The 25,341-nt window shown below is 42.1% G+C and overlaps 1 protein-coding gene across 3 annotated transcripts in view; it reads left to right on the forward strand.

Moving 5' to 3' along the window:
• Positions 1-465: 465 nt before the first annotated feature.
• LOC131946919 (netrin receptor UNC5C) overlaps positions 466-25,341 on the forward strand; it is a 60,943-nt gene continuing 36,067 nt past the window's right edge. For all 3 annotated transcript variants that reach the window (XM_059307941.1, XM_059307942.1, XM_059307943.1), the window contains exons 1-3: positions 466-550; positions 13,802-13,983; positions 17,531-17,698. In XM_059307941.1, coding sequence (XP_059163924.1) covers positions 13,818-13,983; positions 17,531-17,698 — 334 coding nt within the window. In that variant the 5' untranslated portion in view covers positions 466-550; positions 13,802-13,817. The remainder of the gene's footprint in view (positions 551-13,801; positions 13,984-17,530; positions 17,699-25,341) is intronic.

Below are 25,341 nucleotides of genomic sequence, written 5' to 3' on the forward strand. Positions count from 1 at the left end.
TCCTCTCCCCCACATATCTTGTACTAAACACCCCTCTTCCCCACACATCTTGTACTAAACACCCCTCTCCCCCACACACCTTGTACTAAACACCCCTCTCCACCTCACCCCATGTACTAAACACCCCTCTCCCCCACACACCTTGTACTAAACACCCCTTTTCCACCTCACCCCATGTACTAAACACCCCTCTCCCCCACATATCTTGTATTAAACACCCCTCTCCCCCACACACCATGTACTAAACACCCCTCTCCCCCACATATCTTGTATTAAACACCCCTCTCCCCCACACACCATGTACTAAACACCCCTCTCCCCCACATATCTTGTATTAAACACCCCTCCCCCACACACCTTGTACTAAACACCCCTCTCCTCCACACTTTGTAATAAACACCCCTCTCCCCCACATATCCTGTACTAAACACCCCTCTCCTCCACAGATCTAAGAAAACGGTTCGAGAGAACGCCAGTGGCCGCCCGAGTCCAAGAAGGCCAGGCCGCCGAGCTGGGGTGCCTGCCGCCCGAGGGGAAACCCCTGCCTAAAGTAAGTGTAGACACCTTTCACCTCTCTCCCCCCGATAGAGTCCCTGGCGCTTCCTTTGTGTGCCAGAATGGACGCTCCCCCCACCACCGCCGCCGCACCCATTGTCCCTGTTGGTCTAACCTATGAGTGTTTTGACAGTTTGGCAGGCCGCGGTAAGGAAGTGGGGATCTTGGACAGTCGTCGCCATATTGGTATCATATGGAGGGGATAGGCTTCGGGTTTAATGGGGAATTGGGGGGGGGGGGCGGACGCAATGCACTAATCAGTTTCACATTGTGTCTGTACTTAGATGCATGGTTTGAGCTATGACGTTTAAGGTGGTGTAAATGTACTTGAATGGTGGTGTAAATGCACTTTAATAGTGACGTAAATGCACTTGAGTGGTGGTGTAAATGCACTAATGCACTTTGAATGTCATGTAAATAATTCACCGAACTTATATTTACTTTGATATTTTTGATAATATTTAGATTGCAAAAGTAAAAAGAACCCAACATGGGCCTTCTGACTGCAATAAATTTATTTTTCACTTTTAAAAGCAATCAGAATATGTCGATTAACTTTTCTGATAATTTTTGGAAAAAGAGTTAACGTTTGGCCAGATCTTTGCTAAATTTGAGGTTAGATGTTTTCCGTTGGGGGACTTCACAGGAAATCAAGCAAACTACACACAGCGGGCTTTGTGAGACTCCCTCTACCCGTCCCACCTGATTGCTTATTGTGCCTTAACTAACATATTTCACGTGAGTTGGTGAGTCGCCGATGTTTTCGAAAACGTTGTCCTAGTCAAAACATTTTGCTGACTCCTAAATCATGCACCGTACAAATTAACTTATCAACGAAACAAAAAAAATCAAGCCGTTTCTTTTTTCCGACAAAAGTATCTTTCTCTAAAGCAACAATATTTTTCCGTGACATTTTCCCTTGAAATATTTCCCGTTGACATTTTCCCTTGAAATATTTTCCCCCCTAACCTGGCAACTTTCTCATGGCGGACCCCTAAAACAAATACCGCGCCCGTTTCGTCCCGCGCCGCCCCCCTCCTCTTGTATGCCGGCTGGTTTCCGTGCACGGTCCCCTCGCTCCGGTCTCCCTTTAGTTCCTAGAATAACATTCCGGTCAGCCGAACCGGTCAAATATTTTGCCGGCAAAAGCAGCCGAACATGGTAAACACCGAGCCGGTATTTTGCGCCTGTCCGTACAGCACAGTGGCCTGCGGTGGTCCCCCTCATGACTGGAAACTTTGCACTCGATTCCCCTTTGACCTTCTACCTTGAAGGTCATTTTCCCCCCGCCTGTTTCGTCGCACCTTGTGTGCCGCGCCATAAACTCACACTGCAGTTGACTCGGCCCGTAGGGGGGGGGGGGGTAGGGAGGGATCACAGCCTTGACCCTGGGGTCGACAGTTTGACACGCACACACCGTCACTCAAGTCGCGCTTCCTGCGCACGATCGTAAACACGAGCGTCGTGACAAACACGTACGCACACACACACACACACACACACACACACACACACACACACACACAAACACACACACACACAAACACAAATATCCACACACCAAACAATCACATAACTTTCAATTAGAATATATGCTGCAACCAAAAAAAAAAAACTATAAATTTTAAATTAGTATTATTTTACATAACCTATTTTATAGTTAACCAAAGCTGATTTTTACCCCTTCACTAATCGGCATAGAGTCTATATATTTTCCTCGTGCCACCCATAAACTTAAATAAAATATCATCGTGTTATGGCTTATACTTTTAAATAGCCGGCCTGTTTTAGACTCCTAATCTCAGGATTAATGTAAACGGATTACCTAGAGAAACTAATATCACACTTCCTCCACCGCTCCCTACCACACCTCCTCCACAACAACAACACTTTTAGCAGCACAGCTTACATCAATTCAACCCTGACACCATCTCTACTGTGACGTCACGATCACCTGACTCCCCCCTCCCCCAACTGTAGACAGGTGTAATCCCAACACTACAGTTACTTATCACGCCTGTCCTAAATTTTTTTTTAAAAACCCCACCCCTCATCTGCAGCCCGGGGGTGTAGATTTATTCAATTACCGTCAGCCCCAGACAGACGTAATCCCCCAACTCTGGCGCGATAACCGAGGGGGTGAAGTCATATTGTGTTCCTGCTGGGATCTGAAATAGGCTGAGCGATCCGGAGCCGATAGTGTGTGGGGGGGGGGGGGGGGGGGTAGGTCGAACTCGATGACACGGTTCGTGGTTTATAGAGGCGTGTGCAGCATCAAGTGCACCAGCTGATAGTTGGGGGTGTAAATAGCCCCACATTGTGTGTGTGAGTACCCCACATTGTTGGGTGTGTAACTACCCCACTTGGTTGTGTGTATAACTACCCTACATTGCGGGTATACACCTACCCCATATGGTTGTGTGTGTGTATCTCCCCCACATTGTTGTGTGTGTAGCTACCCCACATTGCGGAAATACACCTACCCCCACATTACTACTAGGCACATATCTGCTAGAGATCTAGCTCATTATCCATCGCTGTAAGGTGAAGTACTATCCATCTTAATTTACCTTCTAGATATTAATGATTATACTTTTATTTAAACTCTCCGGAATGCTCCCATATAATTAAATTTACATCTGTGAAATAGGATCGCGTGAAATAATATATTTGAATAGAACTTACTATTAACAACTATATTGTATAATGTTTCTAGAATATCAGTGTTTCTGTCTACTATATTTTAACTACTTTCATTACAATCTCTGTATTGAGGCGCCATACTTTTATTACCGTAAAACTTGTAAAATACTAGGATCACTGTTTAGCCACCACTTTGGCTCCGAGCCCTTCTGTCGTCAATGCTTGATACCATATTATGTTTTTGATAACCCAAGTTACAGACCTAAGCTAGACCTAACCACACAGTTTCGAAAATTAAAAAAGAAATCTATGAAATTTTTTTTTAAAAAGAATCTTTGAACTACGATTGAAAATCACACCATTTCACGAGTTCAATGTTCTGTGGTATTTGAACTCTCAACTGAGGACGATTTAGAGAAGCTTTCGAGTTCAATCGGATTTCACGTGCAAAATTCACAGCACCAGCGGGTCCTGCTGTTAAAAGCACCAAACGTAAAACACCCGACCGTACTTGATGTACCTCGCCTTAAGTTGTGATCTCTCTTTATTTATTGACGTCAAAATCACATTTTCTTGAGAGTTCAAGATACAATGTTTGAGTTCAAAATAAAGTGTTCAAAACACGAAAGTTTAAACCCAAGTTCGAATGAATAAAATAAAGACGATTTCCAAATATACCCCAAAAATTTATCACGTTTCGGCAGTACTTACTTAATAATTCTATAATTGTATCGCAATGCTGTTTAAATCTACCATCTATTCATACCAAAGACCCTGTTGGAATAATGCCATTAATTCTAGTCAGATTGTACAGTCTGATGAATTAAGTTTGTATACAATTCAACATATATCCTCACTGATTGTCTACACTGACAACGCCCACTATGACAGCTGACATTTTAAGGAGCTCTTTCCATATTTATCCAATACATTGACCAACACTTCCCATATTCCAACACTACATTAAACGACGCCTCTTATATTCCCACAACACAACAACGCCTCCGATTTTTTTAACATTACATCATACAACACCATTCAACAACATTTCATCAACACATATAACGCCTATTTTTTCAACAACACATTAACCCCCCCCCCCCCCCCCCCCATATTCCACCAACACATAAAACCACGCCTCCCATGTTCCACCAACACATTAAACCACGCATGCCATATTCCACCAACACATTAAACCACGTCTTCCATATTAGACCAACACATTAAACCATACCTCCCATATTCCAACAATATATTAAACCACACCTCCCATATTCAACCAACACATTAAACCACGCCTCCCATATTCCACCAACACATTAAACCACGCCTCCCATATTCCACCAACACATTTAACCACACCTCCCATATTCCACCAACACATTAAACCACACCTCCCATATTCCACCAACACATTAAACCACGCCTCCCATATTCCACCAACACATTTAACCACACCTCCCATATTCCAACAATATATTAAACCACACCTCCCATATTCAACCAACACATTAAACCACGCCTCCCATATTCCACCAACACATTTAACCACACCTCCCATATTCCACCAACACATAAAACCACACCTCCCATGTTCCACCAACACATTAAACCACGCATGCCATATTCCAACAAAACATTAAACCACGTCTTCCATATTAGACCAACACATTAAACCATACCTCCCATATTCCAACAATATATTAAACCACACCTCCCATATTCAACCAACACATTAAACCACGCCTCCCATATTCCACCAACACATTTAACCACACCTCCCATATTCCACCAACACATTAAACCACACCTCCCATGTTCCACCAACACATTAAACCACGCATGCCATATTCCAACAAAACATTAAACCACGTCTTCCATATTAGACCAACACATTAAACCATACCTCCCATATTCCAACAATATATTAAACCACACCTCCCATATTCAACCAACACATTAAACCACGCCTCCCATATTCCACCAACACATTAAACCACGCCTCCCATATTCCACCAACACATTTAACCACACCTCCCATATTCCACCAACACATTAAACCACACCTCCCATATTCCAACAAAACACGTCTCCCATCACCCCACACAACATAAAACACCATATTCCCACTACTGTAAACACACACAACACCACCCGAACCTCTCCGAGAGCCAAACCCACATCCCGAGTCTGAAGTCAAGGATAACTCAGCTCTGTAAAGAGCCGGGCCATAAATCCGACAGCGCTGATCTACGGCGGATGTTTGTGGCCATGAACTGCAAGCTGACGCCGGCGTCAGACGACCAGTCAGACAATCGAGGAACCCATATAACACCTCGGGTCTAAAGAAGTTTGGGCCGACGCGACCCCAGCAGATGCACATTTTAGTGGGGCTCACGTCAAGGGGACGCAACCCGTCAGGGGGGAGTCTTTTGTTCTCGCCCACGTCTTCGCCCCTGGGTTCGACCAGAGGCGTGAGACGGTGGGGCTGGAAGTGATAAAAGCCTGGACAGCCTAGGTGTGAGTTTTAAAGCTCATGGGTATCGGGACGTTATTCAGTCAATTTCTTTTTAAATTTTTGTTTTCTTTATTTAAACATTATTTTTCTCTCCTTTTATTTAACCCAACATTCCCTAAAGATGAAAACAGAAGCTCTTGGTTTAAAAACCAAATTTCAGATATTCAAATATTTTCTTTTTTAAAAATCTTTACTTGGCTAGTTCTTGTTCCTTGTCTTAGAATTTGGTGTAAAAATACCGTCACATTGGTCATAACGGTTTGAATGAAATTTTAAGACAAGCGTATACTAAAAAAAAAAGCAAGACTGATCTATCATCAGTACTATATTTCAAAACACTTACGCCTCTTCAGTTTACACATCGTATTCATTCTCTCACTAGTTTTTTTTTTTTTTTTTTTTTTGAAGAAAATACTGGCCAGATTTTCACCAGCCTTTAGTTTATGGCCAGGAAGGATTATTTAAAATTCAGCTGCTCCTGCTCGTCTTAAAACCAGGACGATGTTCTCTCAAGTCGGGGATGTTTGTGGTTTACGATGCAAAAACCAGCGGTGACAACTTTACGAGCAGGCCGCTTCCATGTCTTCACCTTATATTTTAGAGTTGCTCGCCCCTTGTGTTCATTATATCTTTCACTTGCGTGAATGCCGAGTCATCCCGGAGATTTTCTACCCCAACGATCTATGACATAACCGTTGACACGGTCCCGTAACGGCTAACTGATGCACGTGCGTCGTTGTCCAGAGAGACACGAAGTTATGACACACAAAGACAGCTAGATATGCAGACGTCTAGACACATAGACGCAGACTAGACAGGGAGGTCTAGACAAAGACGTCTTCAAATGCAAAAAAAAAAAAAAAAATCTCGATATTCGCCAGGTTTTATAAGATGTCATTCCTCCCCGCGCAAGTAATTAAAAAAAATAATGCGAAATTCACGGTTAATGTATTTCTTTGATTTTTTTTTATTTTCCTAACCCCCCGCCCCACCCCTCCTAAAAATGTCGGCCATGTCTATATATTTTTTTATCACAAAGTCTTGAATTTCATCTTGCAGTTTTTTATTTGGACAAGTTATGCAACCATGTGTAGAGATTGGGTTAGATGGACTATATGTGTTCGTGTCTCAACTGGATTTTCATGGAGATTATTAGTCATGAGAAACGGCATCTGTCACAACCAGATGCTATAGGTTGGCTAGCAGTGACTTCAAGGGGCTTGGGTTACAAGATGCCATCAGTATGGGGGGGGGTGATGAAGGAGAGGGGGTATGGACTTGACTGTTGACGGAGATCTAGAACCGGTGTTAACCCGAGCGTGAAGTCGAGTTGTCTTGTTGCCGCCTGATATTGCCGTATGGTGCCGCCTGGGCTTGTCTTACGCTGCCGTCTGATATTGTCGCGTGTCTTCGTTGCCGCCTGCCTCTAGTTCGTTTTGCCGTGCCAGTGAACTCTGGGAAATATTTAGGGTTTTTTCCCCGTGTTCTATCGTGTACCATATTCAACGCCAGCAGCTTTTGTTTATGCTTGTGGTAGGCGACAGTTTAAGAACGTGGTCAGACAAGATTTGACAAGACAACTGTTCAAGCCAACGTGAGATTATGGTTTTTTTCACACACGTATGTGCTACTAGGTTTTTTGTATGCTGTCTTGAACGACAGCTCGAATGTTGTTTTTTCAACAACAGGATCAAAAGAACCCACAACTCAATCTCAATCTTCTTGAATACAGTTCAAAACACAATACGTTCTTGATCATATTTTAAGGAATCCCGTGTTGATTTGACATGCACAATAGTTCTGTAGGTGACATTCATAGTTTGTTTATAAAATGCTAGTAGAATGCTTATTTTTTTTAATTATAGGCTATTCCTGTAAGAATGCTGACTTTCTTCGCCCTAAAACACAAAACAGTATATTATTGTAGAAATGCTGACTTCCTTTGCCCTAAAATTGACCAGTCTTGTAGAAATGCTGACTTCCTTCGCCCTAATATTGACCAGTCTTGTAGAAATGCTGACTCTCTTTGGCCTAAAATTGACCAGGCTTGTAGAAATGCTGACTTCCTTCGCCCTAATATTGACCAGTCCTGTAGAAATGCTGACTCTCTTTGCCCTAAAAATTGACCAGTCTTATAGAAATGATGACTTCCTTTGCCCTAAAATTGACCAGTCTTATAGAAATGCTGACTTCCTTTGCCCTGAAATCGACCAGTCTTGTAGAAAAGCTGACTCTCTTAGCCCTAAAATTGACCAGTCTTGTAGAAATGCTGACCTCCTTCCCCGAACACAGAACATCAAGAAATCCCCAACGCTTTAAAATTAGCTTCGTATTTCCCCTCTCACAAGGGCGACTATCACCGCGGCGTGACGTAAATTACATTAAAGCCAACACCTAGAACATACAGTGTGAGCGAAAAACCCCGTGTAAAGAATAATTGACACAAGAAGTGTGTCTCAATTCCCAACCCCCACTCCCCCCCTGCCCAACTTTCTACAGCTCATTGGGAATTCTGCTTTCCTTCCTCGCCACTTTAAAAAAAACCATCCATTTTTTTTACCTAGTTTAGTGTAAAACTATATTTTTTTAAAATATAGGTTGTTCAATTATAACTTTCCTATTTTTTGAAGAAAAAAAATATTTACAAACCGGAAGTGAGTTTCTTCCTTTACAAAAAAAAATAATATGGCACCTTAATCTTAGATTTTTCTATCTGCGAGTTAGGCAACTTCTTTAAAGATAGACTTCGACAGAGCTATAGTAAGCCATGCATCTTTAAAAAAAAAAACTCGAGTTGGTTAATCTTGTCATTCATTTCAAACAAAAGATAAATTGTCCCGACCCCTAACTGGATAATAAACAAGAGGTGAATAGACGATAGCCGGATGTAGTTAAGTTAGGAGTGGTGTAAGGTTAGGGCTAGATGTCTTAGTGGTGTAAGGTTAGGACTAAATGTCTTAGTGGTGTCAGGTTAGGGCTAGGTGTCCTTACATTAACAAAAAACAAAGTATTGATCTCCTGTATATCGAACTGACTTAAATTATTGCGAGTAATGTAATGAACAGCCCTGCTGTATTTATAGCCATCGATTTGTTGTCCTTTGATAACAAATCACATAACGATCCCACGGGGTTACCATTCCAATAACAACACTGGAGTTATTGTTTTTAGGTGTAAACTTTCCAGAATCGTTTTCTCTCGTCGCTTTTTATTTTATTCTGTCTACACATGCCGTCAACGCATACACATACAGTTAGCTATTTACCTTGTCTAGCACATGTATGTAAACTGTATGCTACCAGTCTAGCTGATATAAACTGTATACTCCCTGTAAAACAGATATAAATTGCCTGCTACTACTATAGCAGGTATACCTGTATGCTATCAATTTAGCAGATAAAAATGTACGCTGCGAGTATAGCAGATATAAACTATATGCTGCGTCTATATGCTACAAGCCTAGAAGGTATAAACTAGATCTATATGCTGCAGATATAAACTAGCAGATACAAATTAGATCTATATGCTGCGAGTCTAGTAGATATAAATTATATGCTGTAAGCCTGGCAGATATACACCATATGCTGCACACTATACGTCTAACAGATATACTCTTTATACTACCAGTTTAGCAGATATATATTGTATGCTGCAAATCTATCAGATACAAACTGTATACTACCACTCTAGCATATATAGACTATTCTGCAAGACTTAGCAGACTTATAAAAATCGATCACAGTTCCCAGCAGGCATTGCAAAGCCATCAGGGCGGAAGTGAACAAATAAACACGGTGTTCAAACTTGTCATCGCCCGCCTCAGCAGACGTGTGCGATGCACGGGTCGGCTTTCTCGGTCGTCCGCGTGAGTTTCACGGGATATACGGAAGTCTGTTTGTTTACCGTTCGAAGCCCGCACACTTTTGGTACAGTTTAGAAAACAAGCACTTTTCTGACAATGTTATTTCTAATTCTCCAAAAAAAATTAACAAAAGCGGATCATTTTCTGTAATGGGATTTACATCATGAAACCACAAAATAAGGGATGAATAAAGGGGGGGGGGGGGGGATAGAAGATAGAAGGTAAATATATCTAAAGACTCTCCTTCTACCTACCCACCCCTTCGTATCTGAGTTAAACGTTTCCCCCTTTTTCTTGCCTTTGGTACAGTATTTGAGTCTACTTTAGCGTATCCTTGCTATAGAGCTCAAGGCGGAAAGCTGTTTATTATAATGGGGTTTAAATTGGCTGTGCAAGGTTTTTAAGCATCCACGCAGAACAGGGTCGGTGCTTAAGAGAGGGATGTTAACACGTACGTTAAGCAAAGTCTTACCCCGGGTGGTAAACTGAGGGGTGGGGGTAGGAGTATAACAGTTAAGTACTAATTGTCAGGGGGCGGGATAGGTTATAGTAATATAATTTTTTAGTGTGAAGGAATATACTGTATATGTCAGAGAATATGCATGTATGTTGTATTATTTCTGAGGAAATATACGTCACATTTATTGTATATGCTGAAAATTCCGTGCTTTAACACTTCTTAAGTGGGAAAAAAAACGTAACAAATATTAAAAAAAAGCCACTTCTTATGTCTAATGCCGATACGACAAATCTATCTCTAATAATACACTACAGAATCTCTAATAATACACTATGAATCAGTCTAACCCTAAATCTTACACTTAGCACGTAAGTAACTTAAGTAAAGGAGAATTACCGAACCTGAATCCGCGTCTAGATGTAAAGAAACTCACATTTCAAGGATCGGCGTAATCACAAGAAGATACATCAAAACTTACGGAATGCAATTAGTGTTTTACAGCATTAATCGTCGCCGGGTTTCGAACCCGGTGCCTCGCCCCCTAAAACTGGCAGCGTTCATTTAAAGCAGCATAAAGTTCAGCGTTGGACCAACACCCGTGGTTTGATGCGGTGTGCGTCACGGAGTCAGTAAATGTATGCGAGTCAGTGACGCCAGCTCCCTATATAAACACTGTACCTATGATACCTTGTTTTATTTTTATTTTTTTCATCCCTTGTGTTTGCGTGGGTCGGGGGGGGGGGGAGCGACGGGGTTAGTCTGTACCTAGGGGACAGGAAGTCGCTCTGTGGTGTAATATGGGTACATGAAGGGGGGAGGGGGGGGGGTCATGTATTTGCTGGCTCGTAGGGCAAGCGGTGTGGAGCCACGAAATCAGCTGGTTGCGCGTGTGGGTCGGTGTGTGGGGGAGTGTGGGTGTGTGTATGGGAGTATGTCGGTTTCTGTGTTAGTGTGAGTTGAATTGTGTGTGAGTGTGAGACAGTTTGTGTGCGAGTGTGAGTTGGATTGTGTGTGAGTGTGAGACAGTTTTTGTGCGTGTGTGAGTGTGAGACAGTGTGTGTGGTAGTTTGGGCCCTTATGTCTGTGAGTGGGGAGTCTGTGTGGGAGTGTGTTAATTTGTGTACGAGTGTGTGTCAGCTTACGTGCGAGTGTGAGTTTATTTTTGTGCTAGTGCGTATCGGTTGGTGTGCGAGTGTGATTAGGTTTGTGTGTGTGTGTGTATGAGTAATCAGTTGGTATGCGAATGCGAGTCGGTGTGTGTGTGTGTGTGTGTGTGTGTGTGTTTGTCTGTCTGTCTCTTTATATTTATTATACCAATGCTGGGATGAGGGCTGGTGGGATGTATCTGCAGGGGGGGGGGGGGTGATGAGGACGAGGTTTAATATGTATTGGTGCCGGATGTATGTATATGTGTGTGGGGTTTTCAAGTTAGAATTTCTAGGCAAAGCGTGTTCTAGACAAAGAATCTGAAAGTTCACTTTTTTAAATTAAAAAAATGTAACCAATAAAACTCGAATTACAAATTTATGATGCTACGCCGTCTGTCTTGTTTCATCTTTACCAACTTTTTCCCCCATCAAAGTTTGACAGCAACATAATCTATTACTATAAGAATCACCTTTACTCTCTACCCTCGTGGTAAAGGAAATGTGAAATATTTGTCGACGCCAACTTGAAATTTTTTATTTTTTTAAAATTTCGTTTTTTTTTTTTAGGGTGTGTTTGAATGTGAAGAATGATAGAATGAGGTCAGACTGATAGTTTGTTTTCTCTATACAACCCAACACCCGGTTTGAAAAAAAAACGTAAACATTGCAAATTCCTGACGCGTTCTGGTGTTGACGAGTAGGTCGACCCCACCCCAGCCCTCAATCTACCGCTCACGGTGATCTCACATCACCCCCTATCTAACTCACAGTAATATCTGGTTCTGTGCTTACTGTGTCAGTGGTTTAAGTCGAGTTTCTAAAAGACTTTGTTTATAAATAAGTTCGAAATGTTCAACTAGGTTTCGTTACTTCAGGACTGTAGATCAAATCCTGCGCGAGAGAGCTTGGTATCATATAAGCAGTCAAACTCTCTTAGTTGTCAGCTGTCTGTTTTTTACTTTCTGTAAATGATTCTATCAAATCGTATAGTTAAGTTGCTGTAATCTCTTCTTTTCTATCCTTTCATAGGTTTTTACTGATAAAAATTGTAATCAGACTCGGCAAAACAAAACAAAAATAAGAAAACCGGAAACGAACCTGCCCAATCAGGACAAATCACTCATCGCTCTTGTTCCTAATTTTTAAAATCTGCCAATTATAATCATAGCACTTCTCCACCAATGTGTATATCCTTATTTACATTCTTCTCCCAGCACTACCCCCCCCCCCCCAGCCCCCTCCCCGCCCTCAAATCCCCCAGGTGAAACTAGCCAAGGTACCTACCTGAATATTCTACTGTTGTCCAACACAAACCGTTATCTTTAACCTTAATCGGTTTCACTGCCGGCGAGTCCATCACCGCCCGAATAATGAGTGGTCTAACAATATTTTCATTCATTTACAGCACCACCCAAGCATCCCTCTCGCGGATGCTAGAAATCTAAACCAAGCGCCTTCTACCTTGCTTATTCATTCTGTACCTAACGCCCCTCGTCAAAGGTCTCTCACTAAACGCAAATACGCTCTCGCCAAATGACCCTCATCAAACGCCCCTAGCCAGATATACCTCACCAAACACCCCTCACCAAACACCCCTCACCAAACACCCCTCACCAGACGCCCCTCACCAGACGCCCCTCACCAACCACCCCTCACCAAACACCCCTCACCAAACACCCCTCACCAACCACCCCTCACCAACCACCCCTCACCAAACACCCCTCACCAAACACCCCTCACCAAACACCCCTCACCAAACACCCCTCACCAACCACCCCTCACCAAACACCCTCACCAAACACCCCTCACCAACCACCCCTCACCAAACACCCCTCACCAACCACCCCTCACCCCCTCACCAACCACCCCTCACCAAACACCCTCACCAAACACCCCTCACCAAATACCCTCACCAACCACCCCTCACCCAACCACCCCTCACCACCTCACCCCTCACCAAACACCCCTTACCAGACGCCCCTCACCAACCACCCCTCACCAACCACCCCTCACCAACCACCCCCTCACCAACCACCCCTCACCAACCACCCCCTCACCACCTCACCCCTCACCAAACACCCCTCACCAACCACCCCTCACCCCTCACCAACCACCCCCTCACCAACCACCCCTCACCAAATACCCTCACCAACCACCCCTCACCAACCACCCCTCACCAAATACCCTCACCAACCACCCCTCACCAACCACCCCTCACCAAATACCCTCACCAAATACCCTCACCAACCACCCCTCACCAACCACCCCTCACCACCTCACCCCTCACCAAACACCCCCTTACCAGACGCCCCTCACCAACCACCCCTCACCAACCACCCCTCACCAACCACCCCTCACCACCTCACCCCTCACCAAACACCCCTCACCAACCACCCCTCACCCCTCACCAACCACCCCTCACCAACCACCCCTCACCAACCACCCCTCACCAAATACCCTCACCAACCACCCCTCACCAACCACCCCTCACTACCTCACCCCTCACCAAACACCCCTTACCAGACCGCCCCTCACCAACCACCCCTCACCAAACACCCCTCACCAAACACCCTCACCAAACACCCTCACACCTATCATATCTTCTGCCACCCCAGGTATTCTGGATGAAAGATGGCAACGGACATCATCACTGCAGTGGACGTGAACTACATCATCACCAGCGAGGGTCACCTCATCATCAACCAAGCCAGGAAGAGCGACTCCGGCAACTACACGTGCGGGGCTGAGAACATCGCCACGCGCAGGCTGAGTAATCCAGCCACGCTCACTGTCTTTGGTGAGTAAAGTTTTATAAGATCACACACTTGATTTTATCTTGATTGACATTAGAAGGTGTCTTTCTCTTAAGTGACATTAGAAGGTGGCTTTATCTTCTTTGACACTAGAAGGTGGCTTTATCTTTATTGACATAAAATTGTGACTTTCTCTTCTTTGACCCTAGAAGGTGGCTTTCTCTTCATTGACATAAAAGGTGGCTTTATCTTTATTGACATAAAATTGTGACTTTCTCTTCTTTGACCCTAGAATGTGAATTTCTCTTCATTGATATTAGAAGGTGGCTTTCTCTAATATATGATACAACAAAGTAGTTTTCCCTCTCAACTGTTATAAGAAAAGTGGTTTTCTCTTAGTACATTCACCCCGTGTATACCAGGTACTGCCACTGATTATTACACCAGCACCGATTTTATATTCAGATACTACATTTTATAAGGTGGTTTGGTTAAGGTGATGACCACACAATCACTACATAAGGTACTGACCACACCATCAGCGCATAAGCCGAGACCACCAACATTTTAATGCTTGGCCCATTTTCTGGTGTAAAAGAAAAAATAATTATACTAAAGAAATAATAAGCCGAATACAATTTTTAATTACTCTTTAACGTTTATTATGGCGCCAAGACGTTACAATTTTTAAAATTCCATCCCCCCCCCCCCCCCCCCCCCCCCCCCCGCTCAGTCTAGGAAAAAAAACCTATTACCTATTTTTCCCACATTTGAAATAATAAGTACATTCAACCACACCATAATCCATTACGACACTGACATTGTCATAACCGATTGCAACATCTCTCGTGGTAAATCACAACTCGTTTCTTTGCGTAGATCCAGTGTTTTCCCCCCCCCCCCCCCCCCACAATACACAACCATTTAAAGACGGCAGAGAACAATTACATTGGCCTCTCTCATTACCGTCCGCACCTATTCAAACACCAGTTGTTTTTTATAAGCTCCTGACGGCCGCTAATCCATGGGGGATTTTCCTGTTACCCGCGATTTGTTGAATTCTACGATAAGCAATAATTTATTATTTCGCTACAGCTCATAAAGCGGAATAATTGGTCAATTAAAAATAATAACGCAAAGATTACAATAAACTCCTCACATACCTACAATATATATATATATATATATATATATATATATTATATATATATATATATATATATATATATATATATATATATATATATATATATATATATATATATATGCGTAGGCCTATGCATTTTAAAAAAATTTGCAATCGTCACCTGGTCTGAAATTTTTTCAACACAAGAGCGTTCTTAAGGTATTTCCTGTCAAAAAATTGCTCTGCCGTGTTCAATGGCTTTCTTTATTCGTGGCTTCCAGGAGTCGCAAAGTCAAAGGAGCGCTTAATTATAGGTTCCAACCGCCCGTTAATCCATGCGGCCATTGTTGCCGCTGCGCAGAAGGCATCTCTGCGCAACCGTCTCGATTCTTCCCGGGTCTTACACCGGGTCGTGTCAAGCGGAGGTGGGCACTTGGTGTTGAATGATTCTTGTTTATCTTTCATCTAAGGGGGGTTACAAAAATTACAGTGGGTTGTTACATACTTGGGTCTAGTATTATAAAAAAATTTTTTTTTACTCCACTTGAAAATTAACGTGGAAAAAAATTTAATATTCTATTTATAGATTGACAGTCAGTTTTTTGCTATATATACTTCAACATGAATCAAATATTTTGATATTAACAATTTTTTTACGCTATTGAAGATACACTTGGATATTCTTAGTTGATTTTCCAACTTTTTTTCGACCAGCAACTTAAATTATGTCCAGAACAATCCCTTAAAACTTTCCTATGAGAACAATCCCTTAAAACTTTCCTATGGAAGATCAGATTTTTGCAATATATACTTCAGCATGAATCAAATATTTTGATTTTAACAATTTTTTAATACTATTGAATATATGCTTCAATATTCTTAGTTGATTTTCCAAACTTTTTCGACCAGCAACTTAAATTATATCCAGAACAATCCCTTATAACTTTCCTTATGGAAGATGAAGAAAAAAAAAGTGAAACAACTTTTTAAATTGATCCACACATACTACAAATTTCTATTATTCCCATTTCATCGGTTCGTGTTTTAAGATGTCACCGGAAGAGCGAGGAGAATTATCTTCCCCTGTTTGTTGTTTTCTCAGAACAGCTGTGACAGCTCCTAATTAATTTCTTACATCGGAGTTGTTTCCCTTCCCAAGCAATCTGCCGGGGGTAGTCTCGCCTGTCCTATAGGATATCCGGTCTTTGTTGGCGGCCTTGCTCAATAGACACACACACACACACACACACACAATATATTTTTTTTTAACTTAAGGGAAAACTTCTATCCACATGTTATTAAATATTTTTTTGTAATATTTAAATTTTGCACGGTCTTCAATTTGATTTATTAAGAGTCATTGCTTTTGTCTAGAGGAGTAAAGTATTTTTTCTAAGTACAAATAGAACTGACAGAACATAATAGCAGTGTGGTGTACTGTTGTTAAGCGATATACTCGCCTATATAGTCCACTTGTGGAATGTTTGATCATTTATCATTGAGACATGATTATCCCCCAAAGCATTACCATCATTAAGTCTTATTATACCTTGAACATCACAAAATATATTACAACTTTATCATCACTAATACCATTATATCTTGACCATCACAAAGTGTCAATCACATCTTGACCATCATGCTATCATATTTTGACCATCACATAGTGTCTATCACATCTTGACCATCATGCTAACATATTTTGACCATCACATAGTGTCTATCACATCTTGACCATCATGCTAACATATTTTGACCATCACATAGTGTCTATCACATCTTGACCATCATGCTAACATATTTTGACCATCACATAGTGTCTATCACATCTTGACCATCATGCTATCATATTTTGACCATCACATAGTGTCTATCACATCTTGACCATCATGCTAACATATTTTGACCATCACATAGTGTCTATCACATCTTGACCATCATGCTAACATATTTTGACCATCACATAGTGTCTATCACATCTTGACCATCATGCTAACATATTTTGACCATCACATAGTGTCTATCACATCTTGACCATCATGCTAACATATTTTGACCATCACATAGTGTCTATCACATCTTGACCATCATGCTAACATATTTTGACCATCACATAGTGTCTATCACATCTTGACCATCATGCTAACATATTTTGACCATCACATAGTGTCTATCACATCTTGACCATCATGCTAACATATTTTGACCATCACATAGTGTCTATCACATCTTGACCATCATGCTAACATATTTTGACCATCACATAGTGTCTATCACATCTTGACCATCATGCTAACATATTTTGACCATCACATAGTGTCTATCACATCTTGACCATCATGCTAACATATTTTGACCATCACATAGTGTCCATCACATCTTGACCATCACATAGTGTCTATCACATCTTGACCACCACGCCATCATCTTACATTGACCGTCACCACTTCTCCTTCTCCCCACAGTGAACGGTGCCTGGTCCTCCTGGTCTGACTGGTCTGAGTGTTCCACCACCTGCGGTAAAGGCCGACAGAAGCGTGTCCGCTCCTGCTCTGACCCCGTCCCCTATAACGGCGGCCTGCCGTGCGAGGGTGAGCAGCAGCAGTCCGTCATATGCAGTCCCACGTGCACGGGTGAGTACGGTGTTGAGTTTACTGACTCCTGACTCCAGCATGCTGACTCCTACTCCAGTCAATGACGCGCTAGGCGTGTTACTATCGCCCATACCCACGCGCGTCTAATAATACGCCTATCTTGATTAAATCTCTTAAACAACCAAACCAGCAATAATAGTTATTTAAAACCTCAGTTACGTAACAATGTTTTCCAGGTTGGTATTTAATACCTAAAGATAAACAGACATAAACAGTAGATAATTCATAAAGGATCGGTCTTATCAAGCGTGATAATTTTTTTTAAAATGCAATGATTTTCTTTCTTACATCTAATTGGCCTACATCTTTTAAAGGAACAACTTTCTTACATTAAAAAGGCCAACATCTTTTAAAGGAACAACTTTCTTACATTAAAAAGGCCTGCATCTTTTAAAGGAACAACTTTCTTCCAAGTATTTTTTAAAAACTATATGACGCATCATTTTTCAGACACTCACTTTATACATACTTTCCTACCCATTTAACAACATAATTATTAAACTTTAAAATACAATTTTGATATACTTTCTTACATTACACATATTTTCTTACACGTTGAAAATATTATTAAAGTACACTCAGTGTTAACTTGTCTACGCACCTTAAAACAACATCATGGTGGTTGGTAGTCTGAAGAAATGTAAACCAGTTTTCAAGATGTTACTGGTAAAAACACCAACAATAAACAACGCGAAGTCTAACGTAGGAGTTAATGTCCTTGTTTAAGGGGGATTAACCCTGTTATTGTCCTAAGGCCAACGGTGACGTCCCCGTGTCTAAAGGAAGTTTTATGAGCCGAGTTTTGAAAGGCGGCTTGTAAGACCAGCCACATGTCGCAAGGGGGTGTCATTAACGGTGTCATAGGCAGTGTCATTTAGGGTGTCATAGGCAGTCATTAACGGTGTTATATGCTGTGTCATTTAGGGTGTCATAGGCAGTGTCATTTAGGATGTCATAGGCAGTCATTAACGGTGTTATATGCTGTGTCATTTAGGGTGTCATAGGCAGTGTCATTTAGGGTGTCATAGGCAGTGTCATTATGATGTCATAGTCACTGTATATAGGGTGTCACTGGCAGTGTCATTTAGGATGTCATAGTTACTGTATTTATGGTGTCATTGGCAGTGTCATTTAGGTGTCACAGGGGTGTCATTAACGGTGTCATATGCAGTTTCATTTAGGGTGTCATAAGCAGTGTCATTATGGTGTCATAAGCACTGTATTTAGGGTGTCGTTGACAGTTTCATGAGGATGCCATAAGCTGTGTTATAAGAGTGTTATAGTCAGATTATTGGAAGCATCATGGACAGTTTTACAAGGGTGTCATCGACAGTTAAATTATAACTGTCATACGTCTTTAAGTCTGTATTTTTAGTTTTTTGGTATTTTTAGTTAATAATCTCAAAAATCAACTATTCCTGTTTTAATTTAAATTTATTTAAGTATACACATACAGACTGGGCATCCAGATTCGTATTAATAAATGAGCTTAATATTTTTTTATTTAAATCAAAGAGGGACGACATCTGTTATTCTAATAACATGGTAACTATAAAAATAAGAATTCATTTTAAAAAACAATTTTGTCGTTCGTATCTCTTCTTTTTGGGGATTATTTTTATTTAATTAGCGCAACTCGCTTGGCGAGGGAAGTAAATTAGGTCAAGCAAGTTATAAATAGAGTACCGACTGCCCCCGAAGTTTTGATTTATAGCCAGCATCCATAACAGCACGTCAGGTATTTTCTACAAGTGGATTACACTTGTCTTAGACCAGCTGCAGACGGAAATGTTGGTGATGGAGGGTCTTGTTGGATGGGGCGTCGGTGGTGGTGGTGGGGGTCTTGTTGGATGAGGCGTCGGTGGTGGTGGTGGGGGTCTTGTTGGATGGGGCGTCGGTGGTAAGGAGGGGGGGGGGGTCTTGTTGGATGGGGCGTCGGTGGTAGTGGGGTCTTTTTGGATGGGGAGTCTGTGGTGGGGGGGGGGGGTCTTGTTGGATGAGGCGTCGGTGGTAGGGAGGGGGTCTTGTTGGATGGGGCGTCGGTGGTAGTGGGGTCTTTTTGGATGGGGAGTCTGTGGTGGGGGGGTCTTTTTGGATGGGGCGTCTGTGGTAGGGAGGGGGGGGTCTTGTTGGATGAGGCGTCGGTGGTAGGGAGGGGGTTCTTGTTGGATGAGGCGTCGGTGGTAGTGGGGTCTTTTTGGATGGGGAGTCTGTGGGGGGGGGGGGTCTTGTTGGATGGGACGTCGGTGGTACGGGGGTCTTTTTGGATGGGACGTCTGTGGTGGTACGGGGGTCTTTTTGGATGGGGCGTCTGTGGTGGGGGGGGGGTCTTGTTGGATGGGGCGTCGGTGGTAGGGGGGTCTTGTTGGATGGGACGTCGGTGGTACGGGGGTCTTTTTGGATGGGGAGTCTGTGGGGGGGGGGGTCTTGTTGGATGGGACGTCGGTGGTACGGGGGTCTTTTTGGATGGGGCGTCTGTGGTGGTACGGGGGTCTTTTTGGATGGGGCGTCTGTGGTGGGGGGGGGGTCTTGTTGGATGGGGCGTCGGTGGTAGGGGGGTCTTGTTGGATGGGACGTCGGTGGTACGGGGGTCTTTTTGGATGGGGCGTCTGTGGTGGGGGGGTCTTGTTGGATAAGGCGTCGGTGGTCCGGGGCGGTCTTACTAGTTGTAAGGGTTGACCTAGTTGATGGGACATTGGGTGGGGGGGGGGGGGGTGGCGGTTGTCAGGGGCGGTCTAGTTGTAAGGGGCGTCTTCAGTTAGAGTTGGTCTAATCTTATGGGGCCTCTGTAGTCAGGGCTCTTTCTAGTTGTGAGACCGCCCCTGTGGTCAGGGGCGGTCTTGCCGAATGGGGTTCAATGACCAACAGAAGGTCGGTTTAGTGGATGAGAGAGATGTTTGTGGTCAGCGATGGTCATTGTGTATGGGCTGTCGCGATATTAAATAAAAGACTGGGTTAGGATTGCCAAAGCATGATGCTATTGTACTTTAGCTTTTAGATCAACAATATATGATTCGACTGCTCAATACTTTGGATAAAACTTAGCTTTTTGTACTTCGACTAAATCGTTGGTTAAGCGTTCGGTGTTAGTTTTGGTTAAAGTATTGTTGTTGTGTGAATCCGTTTAGAAAATAAATCTAATACACGTTTAAAGTTTACCAACTAATCTATATTCTCATTACCCGCTAAAAGTGTATGTTTTTTTTTTAGCAAAAACAAAAAATTCCTAGCAAAAAAACAAAAAAAACGCACCCAACCGTTAACTTCAAGATTTATTAAGCGGCTAATGCAAAACAGAAAAAAAAAAGTCTAGAAACAGTTGTGACTCTCCATCTATTTTGTCTTATTCAAACTAAACGAATGAAAAATATTTTTTTTTAAAGAACACACAAAAATAAAAAAATAAGTTAGTACAGGTAGGTCGTTGGAAACTCCACTGAAATTTTTTTCTCTTAATTTATTTAACTGAAGTATCTTAGCTATCTAGACTGTACTAGTTTAGTTCGTGTTTCTTTATTTAAAAGTATTCGTTTTTCTTTTCTGTGAATTTCCAATCTGTCTTGTTTTAAAACGACTTTGGCAGTTCAAAATGGTTAATCGGAAAAGTACTGAATGTATTTATAAATTATTAAAGTGCCAGTAAATGTATTGTTAATTTTTTCAATCGTGTGGTATTCATAGAAAAAAATGGGTGCTCTATATACCCTGGTTTGGGGTAGTGGTTGTGTTGTGGTTGCAATACGTTTGTTAATCCAATGATGTGGTCAGGTTGAGGTGTATAGTGAGGTATTCTACATCTGAAGCTGTATTGTGGTAGTCAACAATTGAATCTACAACGAAGTCGAACCAAAAAAAGCTGTAATAAATCTAACCGGAGCTGTGATAGACTGTGTGTAAAGCTGAAGCTGTTATAGACTGTATGTTAAGCTGATGCTGTGGTCAGACAGCATTCAGCTGGAGCAGTAATTCGCCAAAGTCCAGTCTGTCGTGGTACCCGCACCCTTCCCCAACCTTGTGTACCCAACCCTGTATCCCCCCACCCCATGTCCCTTACCCTGTGCCCCCACCCCCATCTTATGTACCCAACCTATGTACCCCACCCTGTATCCCCCCCACCCTATGAGTCTCACCCTGTGTCCCCCACCCATTGCCCCCCCCCCACCTTGTGTACCCCAACCTGTGTACCCCACCCTGTATCCCCCACCCTATGAGCCTCACCCTGTGTTCCCCACCCATTGCCCTCCCCCCACCTTGTGTACCCCAACCTGTGTACCCCACCCTGTATCCCCCACCCTATGAGCCTCACCCTGTGTTCCCCACCCATTGCCCTCCCCCCACCTTGTGTACCCCAACCTGTGTACCCCACCCTGTATCCCCCACCCTATGAGCCTCACCCTGTGTCCCCCACCCATTGCCCCCCACCCCACCTTGTGTACACCAACCTGTGTACCCCACCCTGTATCCCCCACCCTATGAGCCTCACCCTGTGTCCCCCACCCATTGCCCCCCCCCACCTTGGGTACCCCAACCTGTGTACCCCCACCCTGTATCCCCCACCCTATGAGCATCACCCTGTGTCCCCCACCCATTGCCCTCCCCCCCCCCCCATCTTGTGTACCCCAACCTGTGTACCCCACCCTGTATCCCCCCTGCACCCTATGTCCCTCACCTTGTTACCCCCCACCCTATACACCCCACCCTGTGACTTCTGTACCTCACTCGGTCTCCCGATGTCAAATCTTTTCGTCACATTCCTATTTCGTCCATATCTAAACCCTCGGACTTCGGACACCCGAACCGGTTGCCGAAAACACAAAGAACGAAATGCTGGACCTCTGGTGGAACGAAATGATTTTCTTTAAACAGCTGCCATCCACCGTAGAGGAAATGAATGAGTGATCTCCCTGAAGATAGTAAACCGGGGGAGAAAAACCGCTTCAGGAGAGGTAAGTATGAAGACCAGCGGATAGAACGCGGGAGTAGCTTCCCCTTTGATGTTAAGGAAAAGAACCCAAAATATGAATTGGTGACTGCTAATTGTCGGAAACGAAGAGCTCTTTTTGAAGGCTATTTTTTTTTTTTAAACATGAAATACGTTATGGATATAACTGTCATCGGTTTCTTTAACTAGCAAGCACGTGACCTCGCTTGCTGTTTCCGGTGTTTCCTAGCATCGGTGAACACGGGATTGATCGTTAACGTTGTTTTGCACGGTGATAAACTTCAAAGTTGTCTTTCAAAGTTGTGTCCCTTCTCTCAGAGTTACGCCCCTTCCGTTGGGGCATAACTGTGCGTACGAGATAATTAAAATATGAAATGAAAATTTAGAATTGCCGTTTCAAGAAGTTGTTGACGTGAGTTGTTTTCACCCATGCGTTAAAATATTCTAATCACAATCCTTTTTCGAAATACATTCCATATTTCATTCATATTCTCTTGATACAATTCAAAAGTTCCAACGTAAAAGAATGCAAAAAATCTTTTTTTTTTTTTTTTTTGGAGGTGGAGGGGGTTATTTTATTTTCACGTTTGTAAATGAAAAGGGGTACATACATCTGTATGCTCCAGCGGTACAAGGTTATTATAATTTTTTATCGCAATATTTATCGCAATGTGTTAATAACTGTTGGAGGAGTCTCGGTTGCCTCATTTTCCTGGTGACTTAAAATCATTTTTAAGCCGTTTCTCTAGCATAGCCTTGTGAGAAGGGAACTCTACTTCACCTGCTCACCGCGGGTATCGATTGGTGTTATCAAACAGCTCCCAACAAACAGCCCTCGTGAGTTCAATGACCCGTGTCTTTATTTCTAAAGACGCCGCCGTTATGTACCATCTTGTAACCAATGAAGCGTGACCTGTTGTGTTTTTTTTTTTTTTTTTCTTCCTTTGGTTGAGAAGGAAAATAAAAAAAAACCTACCCAGGCTAAATTTTCACGATTTTTTTTTAGATGAGATGAATTAATGAACAACCACATCAATAAAGTAATACAAATCACACACACACACAAGAAAAACAACTACGAATGAGATCTTTCACAACCTTCAAACACAATTGTGCTGAAGTGTTTAGCGAACACAACACACGGTTTTCCGCGAATTCACTCAACCATGACCTTCTCTCAAACAGAGCATTTTCTATGAACGCTTGGGAGGTCATATACAATTTGTTTACTGTCAACGGAGCTCATACAAAAGAACACTTTTAATGGCTGCTTCAGACAATGTCTAGAGCATCAATATTTAATTTTAAAAGGGTTTTTTTTTTCGTCTAATCATTTCCATTTTCTTTGATTTCTCGAGTTTCTGTACGTGGAGTTCCCATTTCATAGAGCTTTGTTGAGTTTTGTTGGCCTTTTTTTTTCTATTTGTTGTTCGTTGTTGAGGTTGTTTTTATTTTTCAACATTTGATTTTGTTGGTTTTATTGGTAGCGTAGTATTGTATAAACAAAAGGCAGTTACTTTTTTTTTTTCTTCTGCCTCAGACCTTAAGAAAAAAATAATTGAAAACATACAAACAAAAGGCAGTTACGCTTGACGAATTTGCTGTTGACAATGTAGCAATCCTAATAGTCGGCTTACCTAATTCTGCAAACCTTAACAAAAGAAAAATATTGTTTTCCTATTCTAAATAAAATCCAATTATAAAAACAATTTAAACTGCATCTAGTTAGATTTAACACTTAACAAATTCATTTAAAATATGGTCTAATTTGAAAAATTCAAAATTATTTAGCTTGTCAACGCAAAAAGCAGCTCATTAAAACATGTATTTTAAAAACGTCTCGGAAAATTTACATTTGTGTTATCTACCCTTTCATGTACTATATAAATAAACGCGTCATTTCCGGTTTCAATATTTATCAATTTCCTTTCTTATTTTTATGCATTCTCCAACAGTAAACAAAGAATAAAATCTTAATTAGCTCGCTGAATAGTTTCACCCACACAGTTGCATCTAGTGAGCTGGCTCCACCTCTTAATACCTTAACCTACCCCTACCCCTAAAAAAAAGAAAAAAAAAGAAACAATTAGGCCTAAATTGTCAGTTTTGTTTCGGCCCTAGACGATTCGGTTTTTTTATTCAGACGGTAGCACGTGCGAAAACAAGGCAAGACTGTGGTCTGTTTGTTGGGAAAACAGGGAAATTTTGTTTAATTGAAAGCTGTTTAGATTACGGTCAAGCTTTGCGTTACGATATTTTTTTGTTTTAAATGATAGCGGTGGAAGCGGCAACGGGGTGTGGGAGGCGGATGTTGGTAAATTGAGGTCAAAAGTTCACGGAGATGACTTTTTTTGCATTAGAAAAATAAAACGTTGGAGGAAGCATATCATGGTAAATTAATTGTTGGAATAGCCACACTGAAATGTTTTGATTTCAAGACTAATTAAAAAAAGGCCATCGCTAAATTATACTACCGTTTTAATTACATTTTCGTTTCAACATTTCTTGACTAAATAGATAATTGATATGATTCAGTGTTGTTTAGATTAACAAATTAGTTTTAATTAAACTAATTATTGTTTACGTCAGATAAGCTCCGGATATGTTATATGCTATTCACCACCCGCCCATCACCCCCCCCCCCCCCTTGCCATTCGTTTTTTTAATATATTTTTAACCT

This window comes from Physella acuta, unplaced genomic scaffold (assembly GCF_028476545.2).
Source record: "Physella acuta isolate Inbredline_101_S28 unplaced genomic scaffold, ASM2847654v3 ptg000575l, whole genome shotgun sequence".
Classification (NCBI taxonomy): Eukaryota; Metazoa; Mollusca; class Gastropoda; family Physidae; genus Physella; species Physella acuta.